At 42.8% G+C, this 24673-nt stretch overlaps 1 protein-coding gene across 2 annotated transcripts in view; it reads right to left on the bottom strand.

Annotated features, from left to right (window-relative positions):
- Window positions 1–24673, bottom strand: part of LOC106585594 (bone morphogenetic protein 1) — a 67101-nt gene that overhangs the window by 27608 nt on the left and 14820 nt on the right. The window contains exons 2-8 of one of the 2 annotated variants that reach the window (XM_014171981.3): window positions 11061–11174; window positions 10723–10807; window positions 10293–10436; window positions 9876–9993; window positions 8293–8471; window positions 8028–8133; window positions 507–631 (exon numbers count right to left, since the gene is read on the bottom strand). In XM_014171981.3, coding sequence (XP_014027456.3) covers window positions 507–631; window positions 8028–8133; window positions 8293–8471; window positions 9876–9993; window positions 10293–10436; window positions 10723–10807; window positions 11061–11075 — 772 coding nt within the window. In that variant the 5' untranslated portion in view covers window positions 11076–11174. The remainder of the gene's footprint in view (window positions 1–506; window positions 632–8027; window positions 8134–8292; window positions 8472–9875; window positions 9994–10292; window positions 10437–10722; window positions 10808–11060; window positions 11175–24673) is intronic. The other variant, XM_014171980.3, reaches the window with a different exon arrangement.

The following is a 24673-nucleotide window of genomic DNA, read 5'->3' as shown; positions in this document are numbered from 1 at the left end:
AATTTGTCTTACCATGGACTGATGAACATCAAGGCTTTTAGATATACTTTTGTAACCCTATCCAGCTTTATGCAAGTCAACAATTCTTAATCTTAGGTCTTCTGAGATCTCTTTTGTTCGAGGCATGTTTCACATCAGGCAATGCTTCTTGTGAATAGCAAGGCAGCTCTAACCAACATCTCCAATCTCATCTCATTGATTGGACTCCAGGTTAGCTGACTGCTGACTCCAATTAGCTTTTGGAGAAGTCATTAGCCTAGGGCTTCACATACTTTTTCTAACCTACACTGTGAATGTTTAAATGATGTATTCAATACAATAATTTGTGTATTATTAGTTTAAGCAGACTGTGTTTGTCTATTGTTATGACTTAGATGAAGGTCAGATAAAATTTGATGACCAATTTATGCAGAAATTCAGGTATTCAGGTAACACATACTTTTTCTTGCCACTGTATACACCAAAATGTGTTTGAATATTGTTTGCAATAATTGTACTGTTCTTACTGGAACACTTGTAGAGTTTGCGTGCCTGTGTGATATCCCCTTTGCTTAGCCTTGTCCTCTGGCCAATTGGCGGTCTCACTGCATTGACATCATAGCGTGGCAGGATGGTGTCCAAGAAGATTCCTCTGCATTTCAGGAGAAGAGACCGCTGTTAGATCAAAACACTGCATAACCGAGAAGGCACTTGCACATACACACTGGTACACACTTTCTCAGAAAAGACACCATTCAGAGGGCAGTGGTGAACCCTAAAGATCCATCAGCCAGCGGCTGAACTTCTGACACTAACACTGACAGTAGGCATTATTCAGTGATTTACTGAGGATGCTGACATTTATGGAAGCATCAGGCCACAGCTTTACCTGTGTGAGTCTGGCAGCCTGCAGCCAATAGGGCCTGAGCTAAGGAGTGCGATATACTGTATGGGGAGCATACAGTATATAAAACACAGTTGTTGTTTTTTATTGATATGGTGCCAAAACACCACAAAACATGCACTGGAACATTATGCCAGTTAAGAGAGTGGACTGAGTGTGATCCCAAGCCGTGCTGCCCAACAATGTGGTCTCAGGGCAATTTGTATTATTCTGTACATAAATCTGTGACACTCCTTTTAGTATGATATGATACGTTAGGTTACATTATAAATGGAATAACATACAATAACATACGTACTAGAGGATGTGTAGTATCATACGTCTTACTCGGTGGTATAATATCATACAAATTGGATGATGTACCTTCTCATACATCTTGGTTGACGTATAATATTGCACATCTTTATCGGAGACCAGGTTGCTTGTTGCGCCGTAACAACAAAGGAGAATTATGGGGAGAATTTACTTGCCGGTTAGGAGAACTAAAACAACAAAGGTTAGGCAAATTTATGTAGAAGGTTAGGTGAATTGGGTTAAGTTTAGAATATGGGTTAGGGGAGAATATTGGTTAGGGGAAGGTTAGGTAAAACGCTACAGTGGGACCCGACGCAACTCGAGCATTCAAGCTTTGGATTGCTAGACTGTCACAGATAACGCTCACCCATCCTCCCCGACCAACCTCCCTACTGTCGTTTCTGTCTCAAGTAACTAGACCATTAGTAGGTATCATACATCTTGGTGGTGCTCAGAAACACGTCAAGTATATTTTGTATGGCTCTGAGGCAAGGCGGTACCCATTCAATTTTTCTCATCAGTGAACTCAGCACAGAGAAGTGGAGCCACACCCATCAGCAGACCCATGACCCTTATCAACACTGTCAAAAACAATGACCTAACTTCAAATATTATTATATAAAAAAACAACCAATTGACTGTTACTGGTCAGTGGTCCCCTCCAAGGCTGTAGGAATGTCCTCCTCAGAGAGAGGAGGTAGTTCAAACAGGTCTGGGGGTCAAAACTGACCTCCTACTGACCTCGTCATGTGTGCTGTGCAGATGGAAGAAAAACACTATCCAATTCCAATACTAAAAACCAAACGCCCTCCTCTGACAACTCTATGGGAAAATCTAAAACTTGATTGGTTTGTTGTATGGACAACAGCAACATTTAGCATAAGGATTAAAAGTCCAAAAGAACAAGAACAATTAGAAAGATGTACAAAAATCGCATCATGGTGGCTTGCCTTTGGCTTGAAAAGGAGTCCAGAACAGTTGATGCTGAAAAACCAGACCTTTTCACACCACTTTCTCACTTGACACTTTGCTAGTTTATCATCTCCTTTTCTCTCTCTGCAATGGTGAGCAAAGCCTGGTTCCTGGCTGTTCCCATGGTGACGTACCCATCAACGCCAGGCATGTGCAAACAGAGCAGCCTGAGCTAACAGTTTAAGCACTGTCTGTCTGTCTGCCTGCCTGCCTCCAGGAGCCCGTAAGCTGGCTGTCGGTGAACAACGCCACTCCAGCCAGTGTCAGAGCAGACAAAGGGCACACTGGCAGCTCTTTATTTGAGTTGGCTCTGCTTTATGCACCAGGCCTGAAAAATGTCCCCAGCGCAGAGGGGCGGATAAAGCCCAGGGTTGGGTAACATGCCCCAGACAAAAAGCATGGGGAGCTGCCTTACTTGTCCCCAGGAGACACTTCAAAACATGAGGGCTCCCCATGAAATCTTACCAACAACAATCTCGGCAAAGGCCCTGGCTTCCCACGGTGATTTACAGTAAAAACGCTGTGCAAACACACAGGCTAATAATGGGGAAACAAAGCTAGACATTGGGACAGGTACATCAGCATCAGAGGAGGTTGGTAACACCTTAATTGGGGAAGACGGGCTCGTGGTAATGGCTGCAGCGGAATGAGTGGAATGGTATCAAATACATCAAACACATTGTTTTCATGTGTTTGATGCCAATCTATTTGCTCCGTTCCAGCCATTATTATGAGTAGTCCTGCCCTCAGAAGTCTCCACTGATCAGCATGCAGGGGAAGTGTAAACTGGAAACTGAGAAAAGCTAACAGGAGTCCCTTGTCTCCTAATAAGGTGCTCTGAAAACACACTGACCACGCTCTCAATACAATCCATTACTTTTTCATCTCTAAACAGTGAAATCATTAAATAAGGCTGGCTATACTCAGGGAAAATAGGACATGCTCAGAGAGGTTGAATGACAATAGAGCAGAAAGCATCAACAATCACAAACCTACTTCATTGTCATCCCCTGGAAAGCACATTGCCTGTACAGTTAGAAAAATAAAGGGCTAGGCAGCCCATTCTGTGCAGTGGCCTGAAAGAGTGTTTGTATCCAATCTCAGCCTCCTTGAAGAGAAAGAATCTCTCCCGGTTTCCCAGAATCCAGTTGCCACGCGCACATGGCAGGTTATTTGGGACAGGCTGCAATAGGAGGTATTGAGGAAAGGGCCAGCCTCGGTGAAAAAAGGGCAGAAAATTTTGAACAAAAGGAGAGCCAACAGCTGGTTCTCATACCAGAGAGCTGTGTAGTAATGATTCCAGTCTGGTCTGGCCACCCTCTCCTCCAGCTCTCACTCGCCTTGCATGTACCCAGGCTCACATTACATTCACACTGGGAAGCAGGGGCATGCCAAACCCCTTCCTGCAATTGGGAAAGAGGCATTGAATTGGAACAACAATCACTCCTGCCGATGTCTGTAGCTCTAGACAATTTCACATTTTGTTTATGTAAAAGATCTTTCGAAGAAAGTCCACGTCGAATTGCACAGCAGGTACCAAAAATGTATCACACACATGGCTGAGGGAGGGAACCGCATGTTACCGGTATGTTAAACTCAGTGCCAGGGTATCCCCCCCATTGTCATGCAATCCACTATAGACTGCACACTGCCTGACAAGGATGTCATGCAACCTTCATGCTGGGCTTGTATCACTTATGTAATGACAACAAATTTACAGCTCAATCTCCAACTCAGTCCCAAGTGGACCTTTTTGGCTTTGCTTTGATCTAACGGAAACAGACAGAAACAGTGCCAAACTGCAGCCTAAAAAGCGAGGAGATGGGTAAAACCCAAATAAGCATGCAGTCGTCATAGAAGCTGGGCTGGTCCAAATCTCAAACAGCCACTATGACACCACTGTCTGTATCTGTGACTAACAGGACAGCATCTGGAGAGATTTCCAGATGCATCCGACAGGGAGTCTGGGAGAAATAAAGAGGTCAGCTGGCACAGAGGGACGCACTGGCACAGTGCAGTACCAAAAACCATGACACATGCACTGCTCTCCTTTTCAAGCATACTTCAAGGACAAGAAGCAATTTCGTGAAATATGAATTTCAAATCGCAGCAGCATGTACTACAACAGCACTTAAAGAGTTTGGTTTGAGTGGATAACGGTCTTCCTGCTGTTTAGTATTACATAGATTCTACTGAAAAAAAAAAAAATCTTAGAGGGCAAAGTGTGACAAAAATAGAATCTTAACAGATTCTATCTCCGTGGCCATGAAAAAAAAAAAGCCGTGGGATCTTTTACACTCCTTTTGCCCTTTATAAAAGCTGCACAAACCATCTATGACGCCTTGATCACAAAGGCCACAATAGATCAATCATATCAACAATTTATTGAAAAATCTATAGCTTGCAGTCAGAACGCACCTGAAAACAGGATCAGTTTGATTCTGTACTCTCAGAGATTTGACTTGTCAAGTCAATGTCGGGGAAATGACATTGAATGGTCTCCATTTCCACATGGAGACCTAAACATGTTTATGTGATCATTAGTGGTTGACCTAAATCATGCTAGCAAGTAGACCTGACTTTTTTTTTTTTTTTACACCAGGGAGCCATGAAGCTAGCCAGCAGACACCTTGGGAATAAAACCCTATAACCTCCTAAAGAAGCCTGGTATGTGGGATCATGTTGCTAACGACGATCAAAGCCACTTCAAAGGGGCTCTATGTGGCATAATGAGGCAGTTCACACTATGAGAGGAGAACTTTTACAAGGAGCTTCACAGAGGTATGAGTGTGCCATGTAGCCTGATGTGCTGCAGCAGGGCCACTGGCGCTAGCGGCTCTACCTGAACCTGGGGTTGGATGTGGAGGTTTACTGGGCTGCTGCTACACACACAGGCTGCTTGAGCCAACCAAGGGAGTGATAATTGGAACAACCTGTGGCTGTGGGTAAAAGCTGGCTCATCAAAAGGTAGACACAATCAAGCCTTATGGGTAATTCCACGGAAACGGAATTGCACTGAGACTCAGATTTTTCCACTTAAAATGTGCGCCACACAAAAACCATTGATTTCAAAGTTTAACAAACCATATAACTCTACGCACAAAACCTTTTTTTTTTTTTTTTACACTGACATTTTTACCCCCCAAAAAAATTTCCTGGAAGAACTTTGCAGATGTAAAGTTCGGTAACAGAATTTTGGTGAAATCTCCCTCAGTTCTCTGTGTCCAAGTTTTCCAAAAACTCTTAACTATCTGCTCCGAATTAAGATTCAAAGACGTCTGCAGAAAGAATGGGGTGTCAGCTATGACATGACACATTAACTTTGAAAAAATCTACTTTGGTTAGAGTGGATTTACACCTGGTAACGGAATTGCGGTAACGGAATTTCATCTTGGGTCCATGATCTGTACTACACAGAAATGCATAATTATGGATATGAATGTCATTCTCTTCATGGTGATGTATCCTGAACAGGTACACAAAGGTAGAAATATGCAATATCCTCTTTTTCATATTTGGGTATTATTCCGCCCCGAAACAAGACCAAATTTGGTTGGTCCAGACCGTACCAAATCTGAACCAATCATAGACGTCTACATTTCACAACTTTGGACATTAAAGTACAGCACAGTAGCCCTCAGGAGAGTAGAGGTCAGTACAGTACATTATTGTGTACTCAACTCTAGTGTGTACTGTATTTTTTGGAAATTCCTTTACTGATTTTTTAACAGAATTGAGTTTTAATCACTTAATAATTCATAAACAAAATTGATATCAGTAAAAAGACTATAACTAATTCATAGGTCTACCTTTACTTGTCACTTCTGTGAACTTTCATTATCCTCCCTCCTAATGAGGGAGAGAAATTTAAAAATATATTTTGGTGACAGGTTTTTGGTAACAGAATGTTTATGCACAAGGCAGTTTCTTATGCTAGGCATACACTACATGACTTCTAAAATCGTAACAATTTGGACATGCTCACATTTCGCCATTTCCTTTCACAGATCTTTTCATTCCATCCACATTACAATGATTGATCCTACCCTGCGTCTCTCGGTTTTCGGAGGAAAAACATTCCGACATGCAAATAGTGAGTTGCTTTGTAAGTGTGCACATAATTATGTGCAGAAACATAAAAACACGAGACAGAGGCGCAGAATACCTATTATGAAAATATGAATAATATTTTGGGTTTCTGTCATGGTAGGACATAGAGGTAATATTGTTGGATTTCGTTTTGCATGACATGCTGAATACTCATTGGCTATTGGCAGCAGCCCTTGCCCAATTGCGTCGCAGCACTGCTACTACAAGATGATCGACCAAAATTTCAGATATGTCCAAAAATTCTCGGGACATCCGACAGGGGTATGGAACAGCCATCATTGGTGCGGCCTTGATCCGCGCGAACTATGCCAGTCCCGACCTACTGATCCTAGCTCAAATTCATAGGATTTCACCCCAATTATCAAAATGAATCTGGGACGGCCAAAACATGCCATGGCAAAATCGTGTAGTGTATGCCTGGCATTAAACTTACAGATGGCTGAACCATTTCTCCTAAACTAAATATGTGTTGATATTAGTTGGTAGGCGTCTTTATTATCTTTATTATTATGTTTTCTAAGACCCCATCTGTTTGACCAGAAATCAAAGCCTTCGCTTAATTCAACATTTTAGGATGGAAAATGGTTGAAAAATGTATATATGCCTTAATTTCTCAAAAATATAGACTCTTAGTTTTCATTTGACACCCAATTTGACATGCTCCTATGAACTTCACATGTTGGTGCTCATGGATCCTTTTACATGGAAATAGCCTTATCCAACAAATACCCCCCTTAATACATAGCTGCCACTGGACAGCGTCCCCACTGAGAGACGTAGCTACCTGAAAGACTGGAAGCAATCAATATGATATATGCCTAACCACATAATACAAAACAGACAGGCATTGTATTACATGGGGATGGTAAAGCATGCTGCAGTTTGTGTGCATTGATTTTTGTAGGTGCCCTTCTACTACTAGACTACAGATGGACTGGGTAAGGTGGGCTATACAAGATCAAAAAGTTGGGGCTGTCTAGGAAAACGTATAAAACATTCACCAGGATTGAAAGCGAAAGCTCTGTAATCCTGCTCTTTCTGGGCCCCAAAAAGCTAAATGGGCCAGATGTGTCAACTCTAATGACACGTTACTCCAGGCATCCTGGTGGATTACACTTTTTTACCCTTAGAAATCTCATTACATGGACAAGCAATATAATCCGTTCTGCATCTCACAGAAACCACATCAGTTTACCCCCTGAGCATTTCCACTGCATGCTCAAATGTAAGCGGTGACTGTTGAGAGAGTTAAAAGATCCAAGCCAAAATAAATTGGCGGAAGAGAGAGAAAGAGTAGACACTCCCAAAAAGTATTATATTCTGCAGATGTTCTTCCTTTAAGCCAAGGCACTGACACGTTCATGAGGTCCATCACTGAGTTGTGTCTTTGTCCTGCTTCCCTGTACTTTAAATTCATCAGACCAACCATCATACAGGCTAAGTAACACTGACAAGTCAGCAGTATATTTGTCCCCCAGGCTATGAATGTCAGCAGGTCATTAACTGAATAGTATCTAAGCTTCAATTTGCGCCACCTTTCCTAAGCCTTGAAGTCAGCCCCTGGCTCTAAAATTAAACAAAATAATGGAGAAAAAAAAGAGACATTGACACATTGTAGAACTATGAAGTGACTCACATGGAAAAGACCTGAAGTGAGACATGAGAGCAAAAGTGCCAGTCTGGGAAACTGCTCTCTGGCCTAAACTGTAACTGATTTCCATGATGTCTGTTCTGCTGTGTATGAAGTGGAACTTGACCCATCTCCTACCTTGAGAATGTATTCCTGGCATAGTGCATGATGCTGTCAAAGTCATACACTTCACCCAGAGAGTCCACCTCCCCTGGCTCCATCTTCAAGAAGTTATACTCCTGTCCTGTGAATGGAAGCAAGAAAACAGATACTGAAACCTGAAACCCACCATTACCTCAAATACTGTACCAGAATACTAAATAGAAAAAGCGGGAGGCTATCTCCTAGAAAGGGAAAGATGAGTGGGCTGTTCCATACACAGCCGTCTACAAAGCAGTCTTACCTGGCTGGATGTTGTCCCTGATGATGCTGACGTGTTCGTCTCTGTCGGGCCGGGTGTGCTCGTGCCAGAAACCAATCACGTGGCCCAGCTCATGCACCACTATTCCAAACTTGTCACAGTTCTTTCCTATGGAGATGGCCTGGGGACCGCCACCCCTGCGGCCCACATAGGAACAGCACCTGCAGGGTCCAACACACAGAACAAAGATCAGAGACAGGTCAACAGGCAGGGTAACAAGCTAGTTCAAAGACTGTGGTAACTGGCTACATATTAGACTAAACTAAGTCACTTTTAACTTGGCAGACACAAAGATGAGAGCATTAGCTCAAGATTGGCCATCGTGCTTACCATAGTACTATGTAAATGCTACATTTCTGTGTACATCTCAGTCATGTATTAAGAACTTGGTGAACTTCGTGTTACACCGGATATATAGAACTTTACTTCCACAAACATGAAAGTGTAAACCAGAAGGAGTGAACAAATAACGAATAAGCCAAGTGAAGTAGTCTATGGAAGGAATCCCTGTTCCTGGAGAGAGGCAGGGTCTGACCTCAACAGTTTGTGGTTCAACTCACATCTCTAATGCATATATACAGTATTAGGAAGAGCATTCTTAACAGACTTTCTAGCACGTCATAGGAAAACTAGCGGAGGTGAGGGGACCCTACATCCTAATACAGTGGTGACATTCATTGATGTGTGCTTCACTGTAGATGGAAGGTTACAATGTGTGACAGTGAAGGCTGGCTGACTTTAGACTGCAGGGCTCTCCCTCTCTCCCTCCCTGACATGAAAGGGTCAGTGTGGAAGCCTGGTCCATGGACACACACACCGCACCCCCGTAGGCCAACCAGCCTCTCTCTAATTACTGTGAGCCAGGCTTTCCTGAGACGGGCCTTGAACTTTGCACAGGACAGATGGGGCCTGCAGCAGGCCAGCCCAGAGCCCAGGCATTCCCACTAACTGCGGCCGCCTGAGTGGATAATGTCATCCCTGTTACTCTGGAGGACAGTTACCAGGCTAAAAATGGCTATCAACAGCTGGGTGGAAAAAGGTCAGTTTATGCTCCATATCCACTCTTTAATATGTTCTTCTTGGTAACGGATTTACTGTACATGCAGAGCCAGAGTATAACGCCATCAACGTGGCTACAGTTTTTGTGTGAAATCTTTTGAACTTAAAAACATGCATAGCTGGGAAAAGGACAAAATGTATAATGTGGAATTACGGGTTATGGTAAAGCTGAGGATGTCTCCCTTGGGTGACATTAAAAAAAACATGTGTGACACCAGTGCTCAGTGAAATAATTGCCTGAACTATGAGGCACAGCATGCATTCCTTGGGCATGAATGGCCATCTTTCTCAGGACTTGCAGGGGGCTGCAATTAGCACAACTCACACAGACAGACTGTGGACAGAGGGGATGAGTCAGCACTAAAGGACAATGGAGGAGTGGTAAGGAAAAGTACTTAAGCGATAACTCATTATGGCTGTGTGGATAAAGAACTGTCATGTCTGAGCAGGCTGACCAGCTACACTTCCTTCCTGAGGGAAGTGAGCCCAGGCCTGCGTGGACTTACCCACACGGACGGTAAGTGAACACAATGTAGCTCTCCTCTGTTGTCCTTTCGATAAAGGTCACGCAGGTATGCTTCTCCCAGTGACGCATGGCCTGGCGGAATATCGCCCGCTGGCTGCCTGAATGTGACGGGAAGAAGGGAGGAGATCAGTGAGGCTGACGTCCATAAATCACATAAAAAGGAGGATAAAATACCAACGCTAACAGCTTGCTCGTAGTGCCAAATTCATCCCAAGTAAAGTTAATAAAAAATATTATGTCCAATAGCTGCCAAGACATTCATTTTAATGTAGTGGATGCAAGTATGCTGAAGTATGCTTAATGGACACCAGCTACCACCTTTTAGTAGGGTACTATGTTACAGGGCGCATATAAGACACATAGGGCAAGTAAACAGCAGTGATGATGTGGGACTTACCACTGAAGTTCCCACTGATGACATAGGGAATGACACCTTCTGGCCACACCCTCTCAGGTCTGGAGGTCGCCGCCCTTTTCCTGCGGTGTGATCCTTGCCGGTTTGGCAATGCTCTGTTTCGACTGGACTCATTGGCAGAAGACCCTGTCATTCCCAATTACCAGCCAAAGATGAGGTTTGTACAATATAATCACAGAAAACCACCAAATTAAAAAGTTCAACTCTGGTGAGAACATGGTAAAAACCATGATGAGATTACAACATTTCAGCTGTTCCTAAATGGTAAAGAGATGATAATGACAATGAAGCATGCTTTATAACTTTGTTGAGCATTTTCTTTACATAAACACTTTGGGAGTGCTGGTGATAAACATGCTGTTTGTTTACAACAGGTGTCTTGGCCAACCCAGTGTTGGAGAGGAGTCATCACCTGGTGCTGAGTGGTTCATGCATCGTATGCATCTTCCTGGCAGATGCACTGGGAGAGAGTTACAAAGCCTCCTTGCATAATTGGCCTTGAGGTGGGAAAATGTGGGAACTATTTAACTGAATGCAAGTTTTCTTTCTTGGACTGGTTTGTATTGTATCATTAAGGAGACATTTTAGTCAGCACTATATAATAGCACATGCAATAATGGAGTCAGACTTTTAGAATTGATGACAGGCACGTTTACAAGAAAATGCACGCTTTAAGGCTATGGCGATAGGCCTTAGTCTTTATTCTCAGTAACCATGACCAGGTCAGCCAGCCTCACAGCTCTTGCTCACCTGTGGTTGTCTCATTGAAGGTCTGGACGGTCCGTTGGGCCACGTTTATAATCCGGTCCACCTTAAACATGCGCATGTCCTCCTCATCCAGAGCAATGTCTCCCCAAAAGGCAACTGAAACAGACACACAAAGAGAGAAAGCAAGTCAGACATATTTAAGGCGTCTTTACAATATTGTTTTGCACCATTCAATAGCCTCAAGGTTTTCCTGCTCTGCAGTCCGACAAACCCTGTCGATCACATAGGCATCCATTAAAACAGAGGGTGAAAAAGCTAGACATTCTCTCCCTCTCACACTCCCTCCCTCCCATCTCTTTGGCCCCCTCTCCCCTCTCGCAAACAGACACACAGAGTTGTGAAACAGCAGTTATGTGAAAGTTTGAATAACAGGAGAGGAATGTGGTCTGAATCTCAGAGCTCTATAAGCTCCAAGCTAAATAAGTCATACCATCAGGGGAGGGAACATCTCTGTATGACATTCAGTGGAGGACATATTCAATCAATTAATGAGAACTACATTCAAAAGCTTTCAGATCAGCATACCCCAGATGTGCTGGGTCAATCCAGTTGCCGTTGAGAAAACTCTGGGGGAATATTTCACTTTGTACCGTTAATGAGTCCTCGAGCAGACCTAATACTGTAAGATGCTGCCTCAATACTGTATATGGGGCACCTTGAACAAGTAATAAGTTCTTAATGAGGCCAAGGAGAAGGAAAAATAACCAAACAGTCACCCTTTATGAAGAATGGTATTCCTTGCTAAATGCCCTATTTCTTCGGCAGTTTGGGCAGGAGTCCTCTCCACAGATACAGGCCGCTCTGTTTTAAAAGCTTTTAAACCAGCACGTTTGCTGAATTTACGTCCTGTCCCGTGTGCAGGAGTGGACCATACAACTATGCACAAGTACTGCTTTAACAATTTCCACAATTTTTCTTTACAAAACACATTTAGTTGAAGAACAGTGCAGATGCAAAGTTCAGTAGCAGAATGACGGTTTGTGCTGTTGTCACCTAACTTTGCATCTGCATTGTTTTTGTAAATGTGTTTTGTAAAATGTTAAAGTCGTCCTTGTGCATAGAGTGCAAAGTTAAACAACCCATGCAAATCATTGGTTTTTGTTTGGCATACATTTTAAAGTGACAAATCGAGTCTCAGCATCATTCTGTTCCTGTGGAATTGCCCTTCTGGGAACTGCTTTACTGGCAAAAACAACATCAACTGCTATAGTGAAAGATGGATAACTAAAAACTGACAAACTGTGGTCTGGGAATCAAAGTGAATGCATCTTTTCAGGGCTTAAGGTTGTTTTTAGAACTCTACAACAATCATCTAAGACTGTTATAACTGAGCTATCATTGGCCCGACCATTAATAACAGTCAGATCGTGGTGTGCGTTTGTGTCAGAGAGAAAAGACGACGAAGGAAAACAATAGAGGAAAAAACTTTTTAGCTTGTGTCCCTTATCCACCAGAGGATAATTATTTAGACAATAGTTGCTGGCTGAGATGTAGCCACAGTCTCACACAAGCAACAGAGGGTCGGAGAGGGCATGTTGTGGGCTAGCAAGATTACAAGCTAATGACAGCAATAAGAAAAGGTGTAAATCTTTGCCTGCAACTTATTGCATGCTCAGAGCTCAGCGGGCAGGTTTAAAATACCATAAGTCAAAGGGATCCTATCATTTGCACTCAGAAAAATGCTCAATCACTGTGAGTGTCACCAAATCCCCAAAACATTAAAATAGACTATTCGTACTCAGCTCTAATATGGACACTCTGTGCCAAGAGTATACAGTGCCTTCAGAAAGTGTTCATACCCCTTGACTTATTCCACATTTTGTTGTGTTACAGCCTGAATTCAAAAACGATTAAATATATTTTTTATCTCTCACCCATCTACACGCAATACCCCATAATGAGAAAGCAAAAATATGTTTTTCGAATGCTTTGCTAATTTATTGAAAATTAAATATAGAAATATCTCATATACATAAGTATTCACACACACGAGTCAATACTTTGTAGAAGCAGCTTCGGCAGCGATTACAGCTGGGAGTCTTTCTGGGTAAGTTTAGGAGCGTTGCACACCTGGATTGTACAATATTTGCACGCTTTTTACAATTCTTTAAGCTCGGCCAAGTTGGTTGTTGATCACTGCTAGACAGCTATTTTCATATCTTGCCATATATTTTCAAGACGATTTAAGTCAAAACTGTAACTAGGCCACTCAGGAAAAGTCAATGTCGTCTTGGTAAGCAACTCCACCGTAGGCTTTATTTGGCATTGTGCTTTAGCTTATTGTCCTGCTGAAAGGTGAATTTGTTTTATTCCATTACTTTTTATCCCAAAAAACTCCCTGGTCTTTGCCGATGACAAGCATACCCATAACACGATGCAGACACCACCATGCTTGGAATTAGGCCTCATTGGTCTCATGGTGAAATTCCTGAGTGGTTTCCTTCCTCTCCGGCAACAGAGTTAGGAAGGACGCCTGTATCTTTGTAGTGACTGGGTGTATTGATACACCATCCAAAGTGTAATTAATAACTTCACCATGCTCAAAGGGATATTCAATATGCTTTCTTAAAAAAACTCCATGGTCTTTGTGGTTGAATCTGTCTTTGAAATTCACTGCTCATCTGAGGGACCTTACAGATAATTGTAACTGTGGGGTACAGAGATGAGGTAGTCATTCAAAAATCATGTCCTGAACTTATTAAGGCTTGCCATAACAAAGCGGTTGAATACTTATTGACTCAAGACATTTCAGCTTTCTTTTAAAAATGTATTTACCAAACATTTCACTTTGACGACATGGGGTATTGTGTGTAGGCCAGTGACACAAAATCTTAATTTAATCCATTTTATATTCAGTAACACATTTGCATAAAGTTTATTATTTAAATTAATAGGATTCATACAATACATTTAGAGATTTTTTATACTTTCAAAGACATTCAATTTGACTCCTCAGTTTCCAGGAAATCCGCCAGTGTTTTAATGTCCCAGGTTCATAATTTTGTCTTTACCTTCAACTCCGCCTATCCATGCAAGCCTATGGGGTCCCCTGGGGAGCAGCACTAGCAGAACACCCATTGGTTAAACTTCTAACGGACAGACCCCCATCAAAGGGAGTTGTTTCTAATATCTATAGTTAATTAATTCTAGCAGCACAAAAGCCATTAACTCTATCCACTGTATGGGAAAAGGATTTTACACTTGCTGACAGACAAATAAATTGGGAGACAGTGTGGAAAAATATATCTGGATCATCTAGAAACCCCAATCACCAATTAATTAATAAAAACATATCTGGTGGTTAGAGCGTTGGGCCAGTAACCAAAAGGTTGCTGGATCGAATCCCGAGCTGATAAGGTAAAAATCTGTCATTCTGCCCTTGAGCAAGACAGTTAACCCACTGTTCCCCGAAGACGTGGATGTCGATTAAGGCAGCCCTCTGCACCTCTCTGATTCAGAGGGGTTGGGTTAAATGCGGAAGACACATTTCAGTTGAAGGCATTCAGTTGTACAACTGACGAGGTATCCCCCTTTCTATCTAACACCTCAAAAAATACATCACAAGGGCATTAGTCCATCGCCATTATGTGAGTTCTGCACAACAGGGGACCTTGGTACTTTTTAGCATATGCTGTGGATATGCCCGCGGGGGGGGGGGGGGGGGGGGATGAATTCTGGGGGAAAGTCAACAATGTCATCTCTGTACTTATAGATAAAATAATGCCATTAGATCCAATAGTGATGTTGCTCTGTGATGACTCTGATTTGCACTTGTCAAAACGCCAACAGAGAGTGTGGTTGGCAGGAACCACAGCTGCTAAGAAGATTATTGTACAAAGGTGGATTCCACCTCATCAGTTACCATTGCAATAATGGTTGCTCACATTTAAGAAAATTGTACTTATGGAGCTCTCCACGGCCAGGATCCACCAGGGCCAAGGTCTCCACTCTGGACACATGGAAAAAAGCAGCAGCGGACATTTCTGAACTCTTAACCAACGGGCCTTTACATCCATGAAATTACTATGTAATATAAATGTATTTGTTTTTATTTCATGATTTATTTTACTTTCTATTTTATTTTTAAAAGCGGTGTGAATACTTTCTGAAGACATTGTAACTGATCACTACAAGCTACCAGCTGTCCATACAGTATGCAATGGATACAAACTGACTGTTACAATGCTTTTATCCTCTTGTTCTTACTTTTGATTCCAAGAACTGACAGCATTAAAGGATGAGAGAATAGAAAGCACTTCGACAAAACCAACATCAATTTGGGGCTGTCACCGAGAGGACAGGGAGCACTCTTTCCACAGTGGAAGATAAAAATGCAGCTGCAATTTGATGACTTAATTTATGAGAGTAACCCTGCTTTACCTAATACGTAATGCTACAGTAATACTAAACTGAGTTACACACAGTTATTAACATTGATTTATTGGCCTAATGCTAGAACCAACTAACCACACAACAAGTTGCAGGATTGTCCCCACCCCCACGCCACTGCCGTGCACAGAGGGCTAATGTACTTTCCGTCCATGGCTGAGACCCACTCATCCACAAAACATTCTGGGGACAAGCTCTTAATCCAGCATATAATTGTTCCCTGACAACAGCTAAGATTGAAGTGAGCAAATGCACAGCCCCGGCGGCATTAGGTCTCATTTCCCCCGGGCTTCCCAGTCGTCCTGGAGACGCTGCAGGTTTAGGGAAAGTCTCCCAGGGATTGAAAATTAATCCCCTTGTCTACTGGCTTTAATTATCCACGGACACAGACAGAATCTGTGGATTCTTCAATATGGAGCACCGGGCAGAGGACAGGATGGCAGTCATTGCACTGGCCAGTTGAGTGAGTGAGTGAGTGAGTGAGTGAGTGAGAGAGAGAATCATTATTGAGCACAGCACTGCCACCACTCTCTTTCGAGCAACATTCATTACCTAACTGACAACAGCTGCAACGATGGAATTAATTTCAACAGAAATGTAAAGGTTGAACAATTTGATAATTTCCGCTCTAAGAGATCGTTCCATTCCAGTTTAAAGATGATATGGTTCTCAGTGTCCTAACATTAACATCTATTGTGGAGAAACACAAACAACAGGCATTTTCATTTACGTGCCACACTTAGTGGCTGGGACAGAGATGCTGTTCATCACTGTATGGGACATACTGGAAAGATAAAAACAGCCTTTGATTAAACATTTGATTGATTGCACTTTGTGCGTTACACTTTCTCCCTCTCCTCCCCATCGCTGGAATGTGTCTTTAGATCATCTTAACCATCATAATAGCTTTCATCTCAGACCACCCCCATCAATCAGTTTGGCCCGTCAGATTACGCACGAGATCTCTATCAAATTAAACACCATTTGATTCAGGGAATTCCCAGGACACGGCCTCCTTGGTGTAAGATACACACCATGACTGAATTGCAGATTTGCGCAAACAAAAACCATACAACTTTATGTACAATGACTACTTTTAAGAATTTTCACTCAACATTTTACAAAAATACATTTACTAGAAGAACTGTGCAGATGCAAAGTGTGGTAACCGAATTTTGGTAAAATCTCCCTCAGTTTTTTATGTGACCATGTTTTAAATAAACTCAGAAATATCTGTTCCGAATTAAGATTCAAAGATGTCTGCAGAAACAATCGCCTGTCACCTATGACATGACACCTTGAGTTTGAAAAAAATCTGTGGTTATTGAACTACAGTAAGTGAAGTGTATTTATACCTGGTAACAGAATTTCATCATGGGTCCCTGATCTGAACACAGAAATGCAAAATTATGGATATGAATCTCATTCTCCTCATGGTGATGTATCCTAAATAAGTACACAAAAAAGGTAGAAATATGCAATATCCTAATTTACATATTTGGGTATTGTTCTACACACTTGCTATTGTTTTAATAAGCTCCGACACCAACCAAGACCAAATTTGGTTGGTCTGGACAACACCAAATCTGAACCAATCACAAATTTGAACATCAAAGTACAGCACAGTGGAGCTCAGTAGAGTACAGTGCAGTACAGAACAGTAGAGTAGAGTTCAGTACAGCAGGAGTTTTCAAACTTTTCTTGCCCAGGGACCCCCCCGCCCAGGAAAACCTGCAACCCAGGGACCCCCATCATCCCACTGCCAGCAGCATACCACCATGCATCCCACTGCTAGCTTGCCTCTGAAGCTAAGCAGGGTTGGTCCTGGTTGGCCCCTGGATTGGAGACAATATGCTGCTGGAAGGGTTGTTGGAGGGCCAGCACTCTTTCCTCTGGTCTAAAAAACAAATATCCCAATGCCACAGGGCAGTGATTAGGGATATTGCCCTGTGTAGGGTGCCGTCTTTCATGGGATGTTAAACGGGTGCCCTGACTGTCTATGGTCATTAAAGATCCCATGGCACTTATCATGAGAGTAGGGGTGTTAAGCCCGGGGGCCTGGCTAAATTCCCAATCTGGCCCTCATACCATTATGGCTACCTAATCATACCCAGATTTCAATTGGCTAATTCATCCCCCTTTCTCTCCCCTGTAACTATTCCCCAGGTCGTTGCTGTAAATAAGAATGGGTTCTCAGTCGTCAACTTACCTGTTAAAATAAGGGTAAAATAAAATGTAAAAAATCATATGTTAGCAAAAATTTTAATAAAGAGTGACGTCTTGTCTTATCATCAAGTCAACGATAATGGCAAGTAGAAGTAATCAACATTTTAAAATGAATAGATTTGGTAGACAGTTTCATTATTTTAATTAATTTTGACCTCCCCACAGTTTATTGGAAGAGGACGTGTAAACTCTTGGCGGCATAGAGCAAATGTTGCTGTTGCAAATTTTCTGCAATAAAAACAAAACAAATACACTGAGCTGAGAGAACATTTAGCAGTTTTGCCATGGCTAATGCTGTGTTCCTCTGCTCAAACATTATAACAAAACTCAATGGGCTGTGCCTGAATGGCCATTAACATTTCATTTATTTTTTTTAATTCTTCCTGACTGTATAACTTATTTCATTGTTAGTTCTCAAATAACTATTTTATCTGCTTGCCCAGAGTTGGATAAACAGGAAGAGCGAGCATGCTAACTGTTCCCGTAGACTTCCAATCATTGTGGTAGTTGGCTTGTGAATATCTAATAAAAAATGTAACCCTGCAGTAGAGTATAGTTCAGTACATTATAGTGTAGGGCTGTGACGATACCGGTATCGCAATATTTTTTCCATGGCAAAAATGAAAACGTGACGTAGGTCAAACTCCTTGGTCCTTTAAGAACCTGCTGTATGTTAAATAGTGTGCTAAAACTTGGAAAATAAATGTGACTCTGGATCACAACATAATGATGTTTGTTTCCAACTGTCACGCCCTCTCTATTTGGGTAGGTCAGGGTGTGATTTGGGTGGGCATTCTAGATTATGTTTATCTAGTTTCTTTTTTCTATGTTGGGGTTTTTGTATGATTCCCAATTAGAGGCAGCTGGTCATTGTTGTCTCTAATTGGGGATCATATTTAAGTAGTTGTTTTTCCCACCTGTGTTTGTGGGAGATTATTTTGAGTTAGTGCATGTTGCACCTCTGTCGTCACAGTTTGTTGTTTGTTTATAGTTTATTGTTTGTTTGGCTAAGTTTCACAACATAATAAAGATGTGGAACGATATTCACGCTGCGCCTTGGTCTCCTCCTTACGACGGACGTGACACCAACATGCTGTTTTCTTAAATAAGTTAAATCCGCTTCGTGTTTTGGTTCCTTGCCACGATACTAACGAGTATCGCGATGCTGGTATAGTCCCGGCCCGATTAGTGTACTTTTTTATTTTATTAATTTTTTATTTCACCTTTATTTAACCAGGTAAGCTAGTTCAGAATAAGTTCTCATTTACAACTGCGACCTGGCCAAGATAAAGCAAAGCAGTGCACACAACAACACAAAGTTACACATGGAATAAACAAGCGTACAGTCAATAACACAATAGAAAAAAAATAAAGTCTATATACAGTGTTTACATATGGCGTGAGGAGGTAAGGCAGTAAATAGGCCATAATAGCAAATGAACACTGTTGTGATAGATGAGCAGATGGTGATGTGCATGTAGAAATACTGGTGTGCAAAAGAGCAGAAAAGTAAATAAAAACAATATGGGGATGAGGTATGTAGATTGGGTGGGCTATTTACAGATGGGCTATTTACAGCTGCAGCAATCGGTTAGCGCTCAGATAGCTGATGTTTAAAGTTAGTGAGGGAAATATAAGTCGTCAGTTTCAGCAACTTTTGCAATTCGTTCCAGTCATTGGCAGCAGAGAACTGGAAGGAAAGGCGGCCAAAGTAAGTGTTGGCTTTGGGGATGACCAGTGAGATATACCTGCTGGAGCATGTGCTATGGATAGGTGTTGTTATCGTGACCAGTGAGCTGAGATAAGGCGGAGCTTTACCTAGCATAGACTTGTAGATTTTCTATGGGATTAAGGTCTGGAGACCTGGAGCCAGTGGATTTGGCGACAAGTATGTAGCGAGGGCCAGCCAACTAGAGCATACAGTGGGGGAAAAAAGTATTTGATCCCCTGCTGATTTTGTACGTTTGCCCACTGACAAAGAAATGATCAATCTATAATTTTAATAGTAGGTTTATTTGAACAGTGAGAGACAGAATAACAACAAACAAATCCAGAAAAACGCATGTCAAAAATGATTTGCATTTTAATTAGGGAAATAAGTCTTTGACCCCTCTGCAAAACATGACTTAGTACTTGGTGGCAAAACCCTTGTTGGCAATCACAGAGGTCAGACGTTTCTTGGAGATGGCCACCAGGTTTGCACACATCTCAGGAGGTATTTTGTCCCACTCCTCTTTGCAGATCTTCTCCAAGTCATTAAGATTTCGAGGCTGACGTTTGGCAACTCGAACCTTCAGCTCCTTCCACAGATTTTCTATGGGATTAAGGTCTGGACACTGGCTAGGCCACTCCAGGACCTTAATGTGCTTCTTCTTGAGCCACTCCTTTGTTGCCTTGGCCGTGTGTTTTGGGTCATTGTCATGCTGAAGTACCCATCCAAGACCCATTTTTAATGCCCTGGCTGAGGGAAGGATGTTCTCACCCAAGGATTGACGGTACATGGGCCCGTCCATCGTCCCTTTGATGCGGTGAAGTTGTCCTGTCCCCTTAGCAGAAAAACACCCCCAAAGCATAATGTTTCCCACCTCCATGTTTGATGGTGGGGATGGTGTTCTTGGGGTCATAGGCAGCATTCCTCCTCCTCCAAACATGGCGAGTTGAGTTGATGTCAAAGAGCTCCATTTTGGTTTCATCTGACCACAACACTTTCACCCAGTTGTCCTCTGAATCATTTAGATGTTCATTGGCAAACTTCAGACGGGCATGTATATGTGCTTTCTTGAGCAGGGGGACCTTGCGGGCGCTGCAGGATTTCAGTCCTTCACGGCGTAGTGTGTTACCAATTGTTTTCTTGGTGACTATGGTCCCAGCTGCCTTGAGATCATTGACAAGATCCTCCTGTGTAGTTCTGGGCTGATTCCTCACCGTTCTCATGATCATTGCAACCCCACGAGGTGAGATCTTGCATGGAGCCCCTGGCCGAGGGATATTGACAGTTCTTTTGTGTTTCTTCCATTTGCGAATAATCACACCAAATGTTGTCACCTTCTCACCAAGCTACTTGGCGATGGTCTTGTAGCCCATTCCAGCCTTGTGTAGGTCTACAATCTTGTCCCTGACATCCTTGGAGAGCTCTTTGGTCTTGGCCATGGTGGAGAGTTTGGAATCTGATTGATTGATTGCTTCTGTGGACAGGTGTATTCTTTACAGGTAACAAGCTGTGCTTAGGAGCACTCCCTTTAAGAGTGTGCTCCTAATCTAAGCTCGTTACCTGTATAAAAGACACCTGGGAGCCAGAAATCTTTCTGATTGAGAGGGGGTCAAATACTTATTTTCCTCATTAAAATGCAAATCAATTTATAACATTTTTGACATGCGTTTTTCTGGATATTTTTGTTGTTATTCTTTTTCTCACTGTTCAAATAAACCTACCATTAAAATTATAGACTGATCCTTTCTTTATCAGTGGGTAAACGTACAAATTCAGCAGATCAAATACTTTTTCCCTCACTGTACAGGTCGCAGTGGTGGGTGGTATAAGGGGCTTTGGTGACAAAACGGATGGCACTGTGATAGACTGCATCCAATTTTCTGAGTAGAGTATTGGAAGCTATTTTGTAAATGACATCGCCGAAGTCGAGGATCGGTAAGATAGTCAGTTTTACGAGGGTATGTTTGGCGGTGTGAGTGAAGGAGGCTTTGTTGCGAAATAGGAAGCCGATTCTAGATTTAATTTTGGATTGGAGATGTTTAATATGAGTCTGGAAGGAGAGTTTACAGTCTAGCCAGACACCTAGGTATTTGTAGTTGTCCACATATTCTAAGTCAGAACCTTCCAGAGTAGTGATGCTAGTCGGGCGGGTGGGTGCGGGCAGCGAACGGTTGAAAAGCATGCATTTGGTTTTACTAGCGTTTAAGAGCAGTTGGAGGCCACGGAAGGAGTGTTGTATGGCATTGAAGCTCGTTTGGAGGTTAGTTAACACAGTGTCCAAAGAAGGGCCAGATGTATACAGAATGGTGTCGTCTGCGTAGAGGTGGATCAGGGAATCACCCGCAGCAAGAGCGACATCGTTGATATAAACAGAGAAAAGAGTCGGCCTGAGAATTGAACCATGTGGTACCCCCATAGAGACTGCCAGAGGTCCGGATAACAGGCCCTCCGATTTGACACACTGATCTCTGTCTGAGAAGTAGTTGGTGAACCAGGCAAGGCAGTCATTTGAGAAACCAAGGCTGTTGAGTCTGCCGATAAGAATACGGTGATTGACAGAGTCGAAAGCCTTGGCCAGGTCGATGAAGACGGCTGCACAGTACTGTCTTTTATCGATGGCGGTTATGATATCGTTTTGTACCTTGAGCGTGGCTGAGGTGCACCCGTGACCAGCTCGAAAACCGGATTGCACAGCGGAGAAGGTACGGTGGGATTCAAAATGGTCAGTGATCTGTTTATTAACTTGGCTTTCGAAGACTTTAGAAAGGCAGGGCAGGATGGATATAGTCTATAACAGTTTGGGTCTAGAGTGTCACCCCCTTTGAAGAGGGGATGACCGTGGCAGCTTTCCAATCTTTAGGGATCTTGGATGATACGAAAGAGGTTGAACAGACTGGTAATACGGGTCGCAACAATGGCGGCGGATAATTTTAGAAAGAGAGGGATTGTCTAGCCCAGCTGATTTGTATGGGTCCAGGTTTTGCAGCTCTTTCAAAACATCTGCTATCTGGATTTGGGTGAAGGAGAAGCTGGGGAGGCTTGGGCAAGTAGCTGTGGGGCGTGTGGAGCTGTTGGTCGGGGTTGGGGTAGCCAGGAGGAAAGCATGGCCAGCCATAGAGAAATGCTTCTTGAAATTTTCAATTATCGTGCATTTATCGGTGGTGACAGTGTTACCTAGCCTCAGTGCAGTGGGCAGCTGGGAGGAGGTGCTCTTATTCTCCATGGACTTTACAGTGTCCCAAAACGTTTTGGAGTTAGAGCTACAGGATGCAAATTTCTGTTTGAAAAAGCTAGCCTTTGCTTTCCTGACTGACTGACTGCGTGTATTGATTCCTGACTTCTCTGAGAAGTTGCATATCGCGGGGACTATACGATGCTAGTGCAGTCCGCCACAGGATGTTTTTGTGCTGGTCGAGGGCAGTCAGGTCTGGAGTGAACCAAGGGCTATATCTGTTCTTAGTTCTACATTTTTTGAAAGGGGCATGCTTATTTAAGATGGTGAGGAAAGCACTTTTAAAAAAGGACCAGTCATCCTCGACTGATAGGATGAGGTCAATATCCTTCCAGGATACCCGGGCCAGGTCGATTAGAAAGGCCTGCTCGCAGAAGTGTTTTAGGGAGCGTTTGACAGTGATGAGGGGTGGTCGTTTGACCGCGGACCCATAGCGGATGCAGGCAACGAGGCAGTGATTGCTGAGACCCTGATTGAAAACAGCAGAAGTGTATTTGGAGGGCAAGTTGGTCAGGATAATATCTATGAGGGTGCCCATGTTTACGGATTTAGGGTTGTACCTGGTGGGTTCCTTGATAATTTGTGTGAGATTGAGGGCATCTAGCTTAGATTGTAGGACTGCCAGAGTGTTAAGCATATCTCAGTTTAGGTCACCTAACAGAATGAACTCTGAAGATAGATGGTGGGCAATCAATTCACATATGGTGTCCAGGGCACAGCTAGGAGCTGAGGGGGGTCTATAACAGACGGCAACAGTGAGAGACGTTTTTCTTTAGAGATTCATTTTTAAAATTAGAAGCTCAAACTGTTTGGGCATAGACCCGGAAAGTATGACAGCCTACAAAGTTCTATCTCTAGAGTAGATTGTAACTCCTCCCCCTTTGGCAGTTCGATCTTGACAGAAAATGTTGTAGTTGGGTATGGAAATGTCAGATTTTTTGGTGGCCTTCTTAAAACAGGATTCAGACACGGCAAGGACATCAGGGTTAGCGGAGTGTGCTAAAGCAGTGAGCACGCAACTATAGTGTGCTCTACTGTGTACTCTATTCTACTGTACAATACAGGACTGTGCTGTACTGTACTACACGACACTGTACTCTACTTTACTGTCCAAACTTGTGAAACATAGACGTCTATGATTGGTTCAGATTTGGTTCAGACCAGACCAAATCTGAACAAATCATGGACGTATATGTTTTGGACAAACGAAGGCCGGTCCGGACGGCCAGGGCGGACTGACCAAACTACTTTTCAATGTCCATGGACTTCCGGTGTCGGACCGTGCACAGCGGGTGAGGATGTTGGTTACAGTAAATGCCTAAATCAGCGGTGGGCAACTCCAGTCCTCGAGGACCTGATTGGTGTCACGCTTTTCTCCATCCCTAGCAAACACAGATGATTAATCAAATTGCATTCTAAACTGAAGATCATGATTAGGTGATTATTGGAGTCAGGTGTGTTAGCTGGGGCTGGGGCAAAACTGTGACACCAATCAGGCCCTCGAGGACTGGAATTGCTGTCAGTAAGATCCGGGAGAGATTACATTCATTGGAGAGAGAGAGGAGAGAAGAGGGAGAAGAGAGAGAGACAGGGGTTGTCCAGATTTTTCACACTTGCTTTGACTATCAGATGACAGAAAGAGAAAGTTTCAGCTGAACATAACAGTATGCCAGTGGAAGGGAGGACAGTAGCAGGTGACTCTGGTTTGTGACTACTGTACTGTGCTGTCCAAACTTGTGAAACATAGACGTCTGATTGGTTCAGCCAATTCAATTGCAGAAATTCTGTTAACGATTTTTCTGAAATTCTGTTACCGATTTGGTAACAGAATGAGTTTATCACTTAATTCAGAAACAAAATTGATTTCAGTAAAAACTCTAATTGATAGTTCTAACTTTACTTGCTAGTTATGTGAACTTTCATTGTCCTCCCTCCTCAATTAGAAAATATCTTAAAGATATTTGGGCTTTTGGCAACAAGGCAATGTTTCTTAAAATTACAGAACGCGGACAACATTTTCCTTAACTAAATATCAGT

Source organism: Salmo salar, chromosome 24, assembly GCF_965601325.2.
Source record: "Salmo salar chromosome 24, fSalSal1, whole genome shotgun sequence".
Classification (NCBI taxonomy): domain Eukaryota; kingdom Metazoa; phylum Chordata; class Actinopteri; order Salmoniformes; family Salmonidae; genus Salmo; species Salmo salar.
This window is presented reverse-complemented; position numbering and strand designations above follow the sequence as displayed.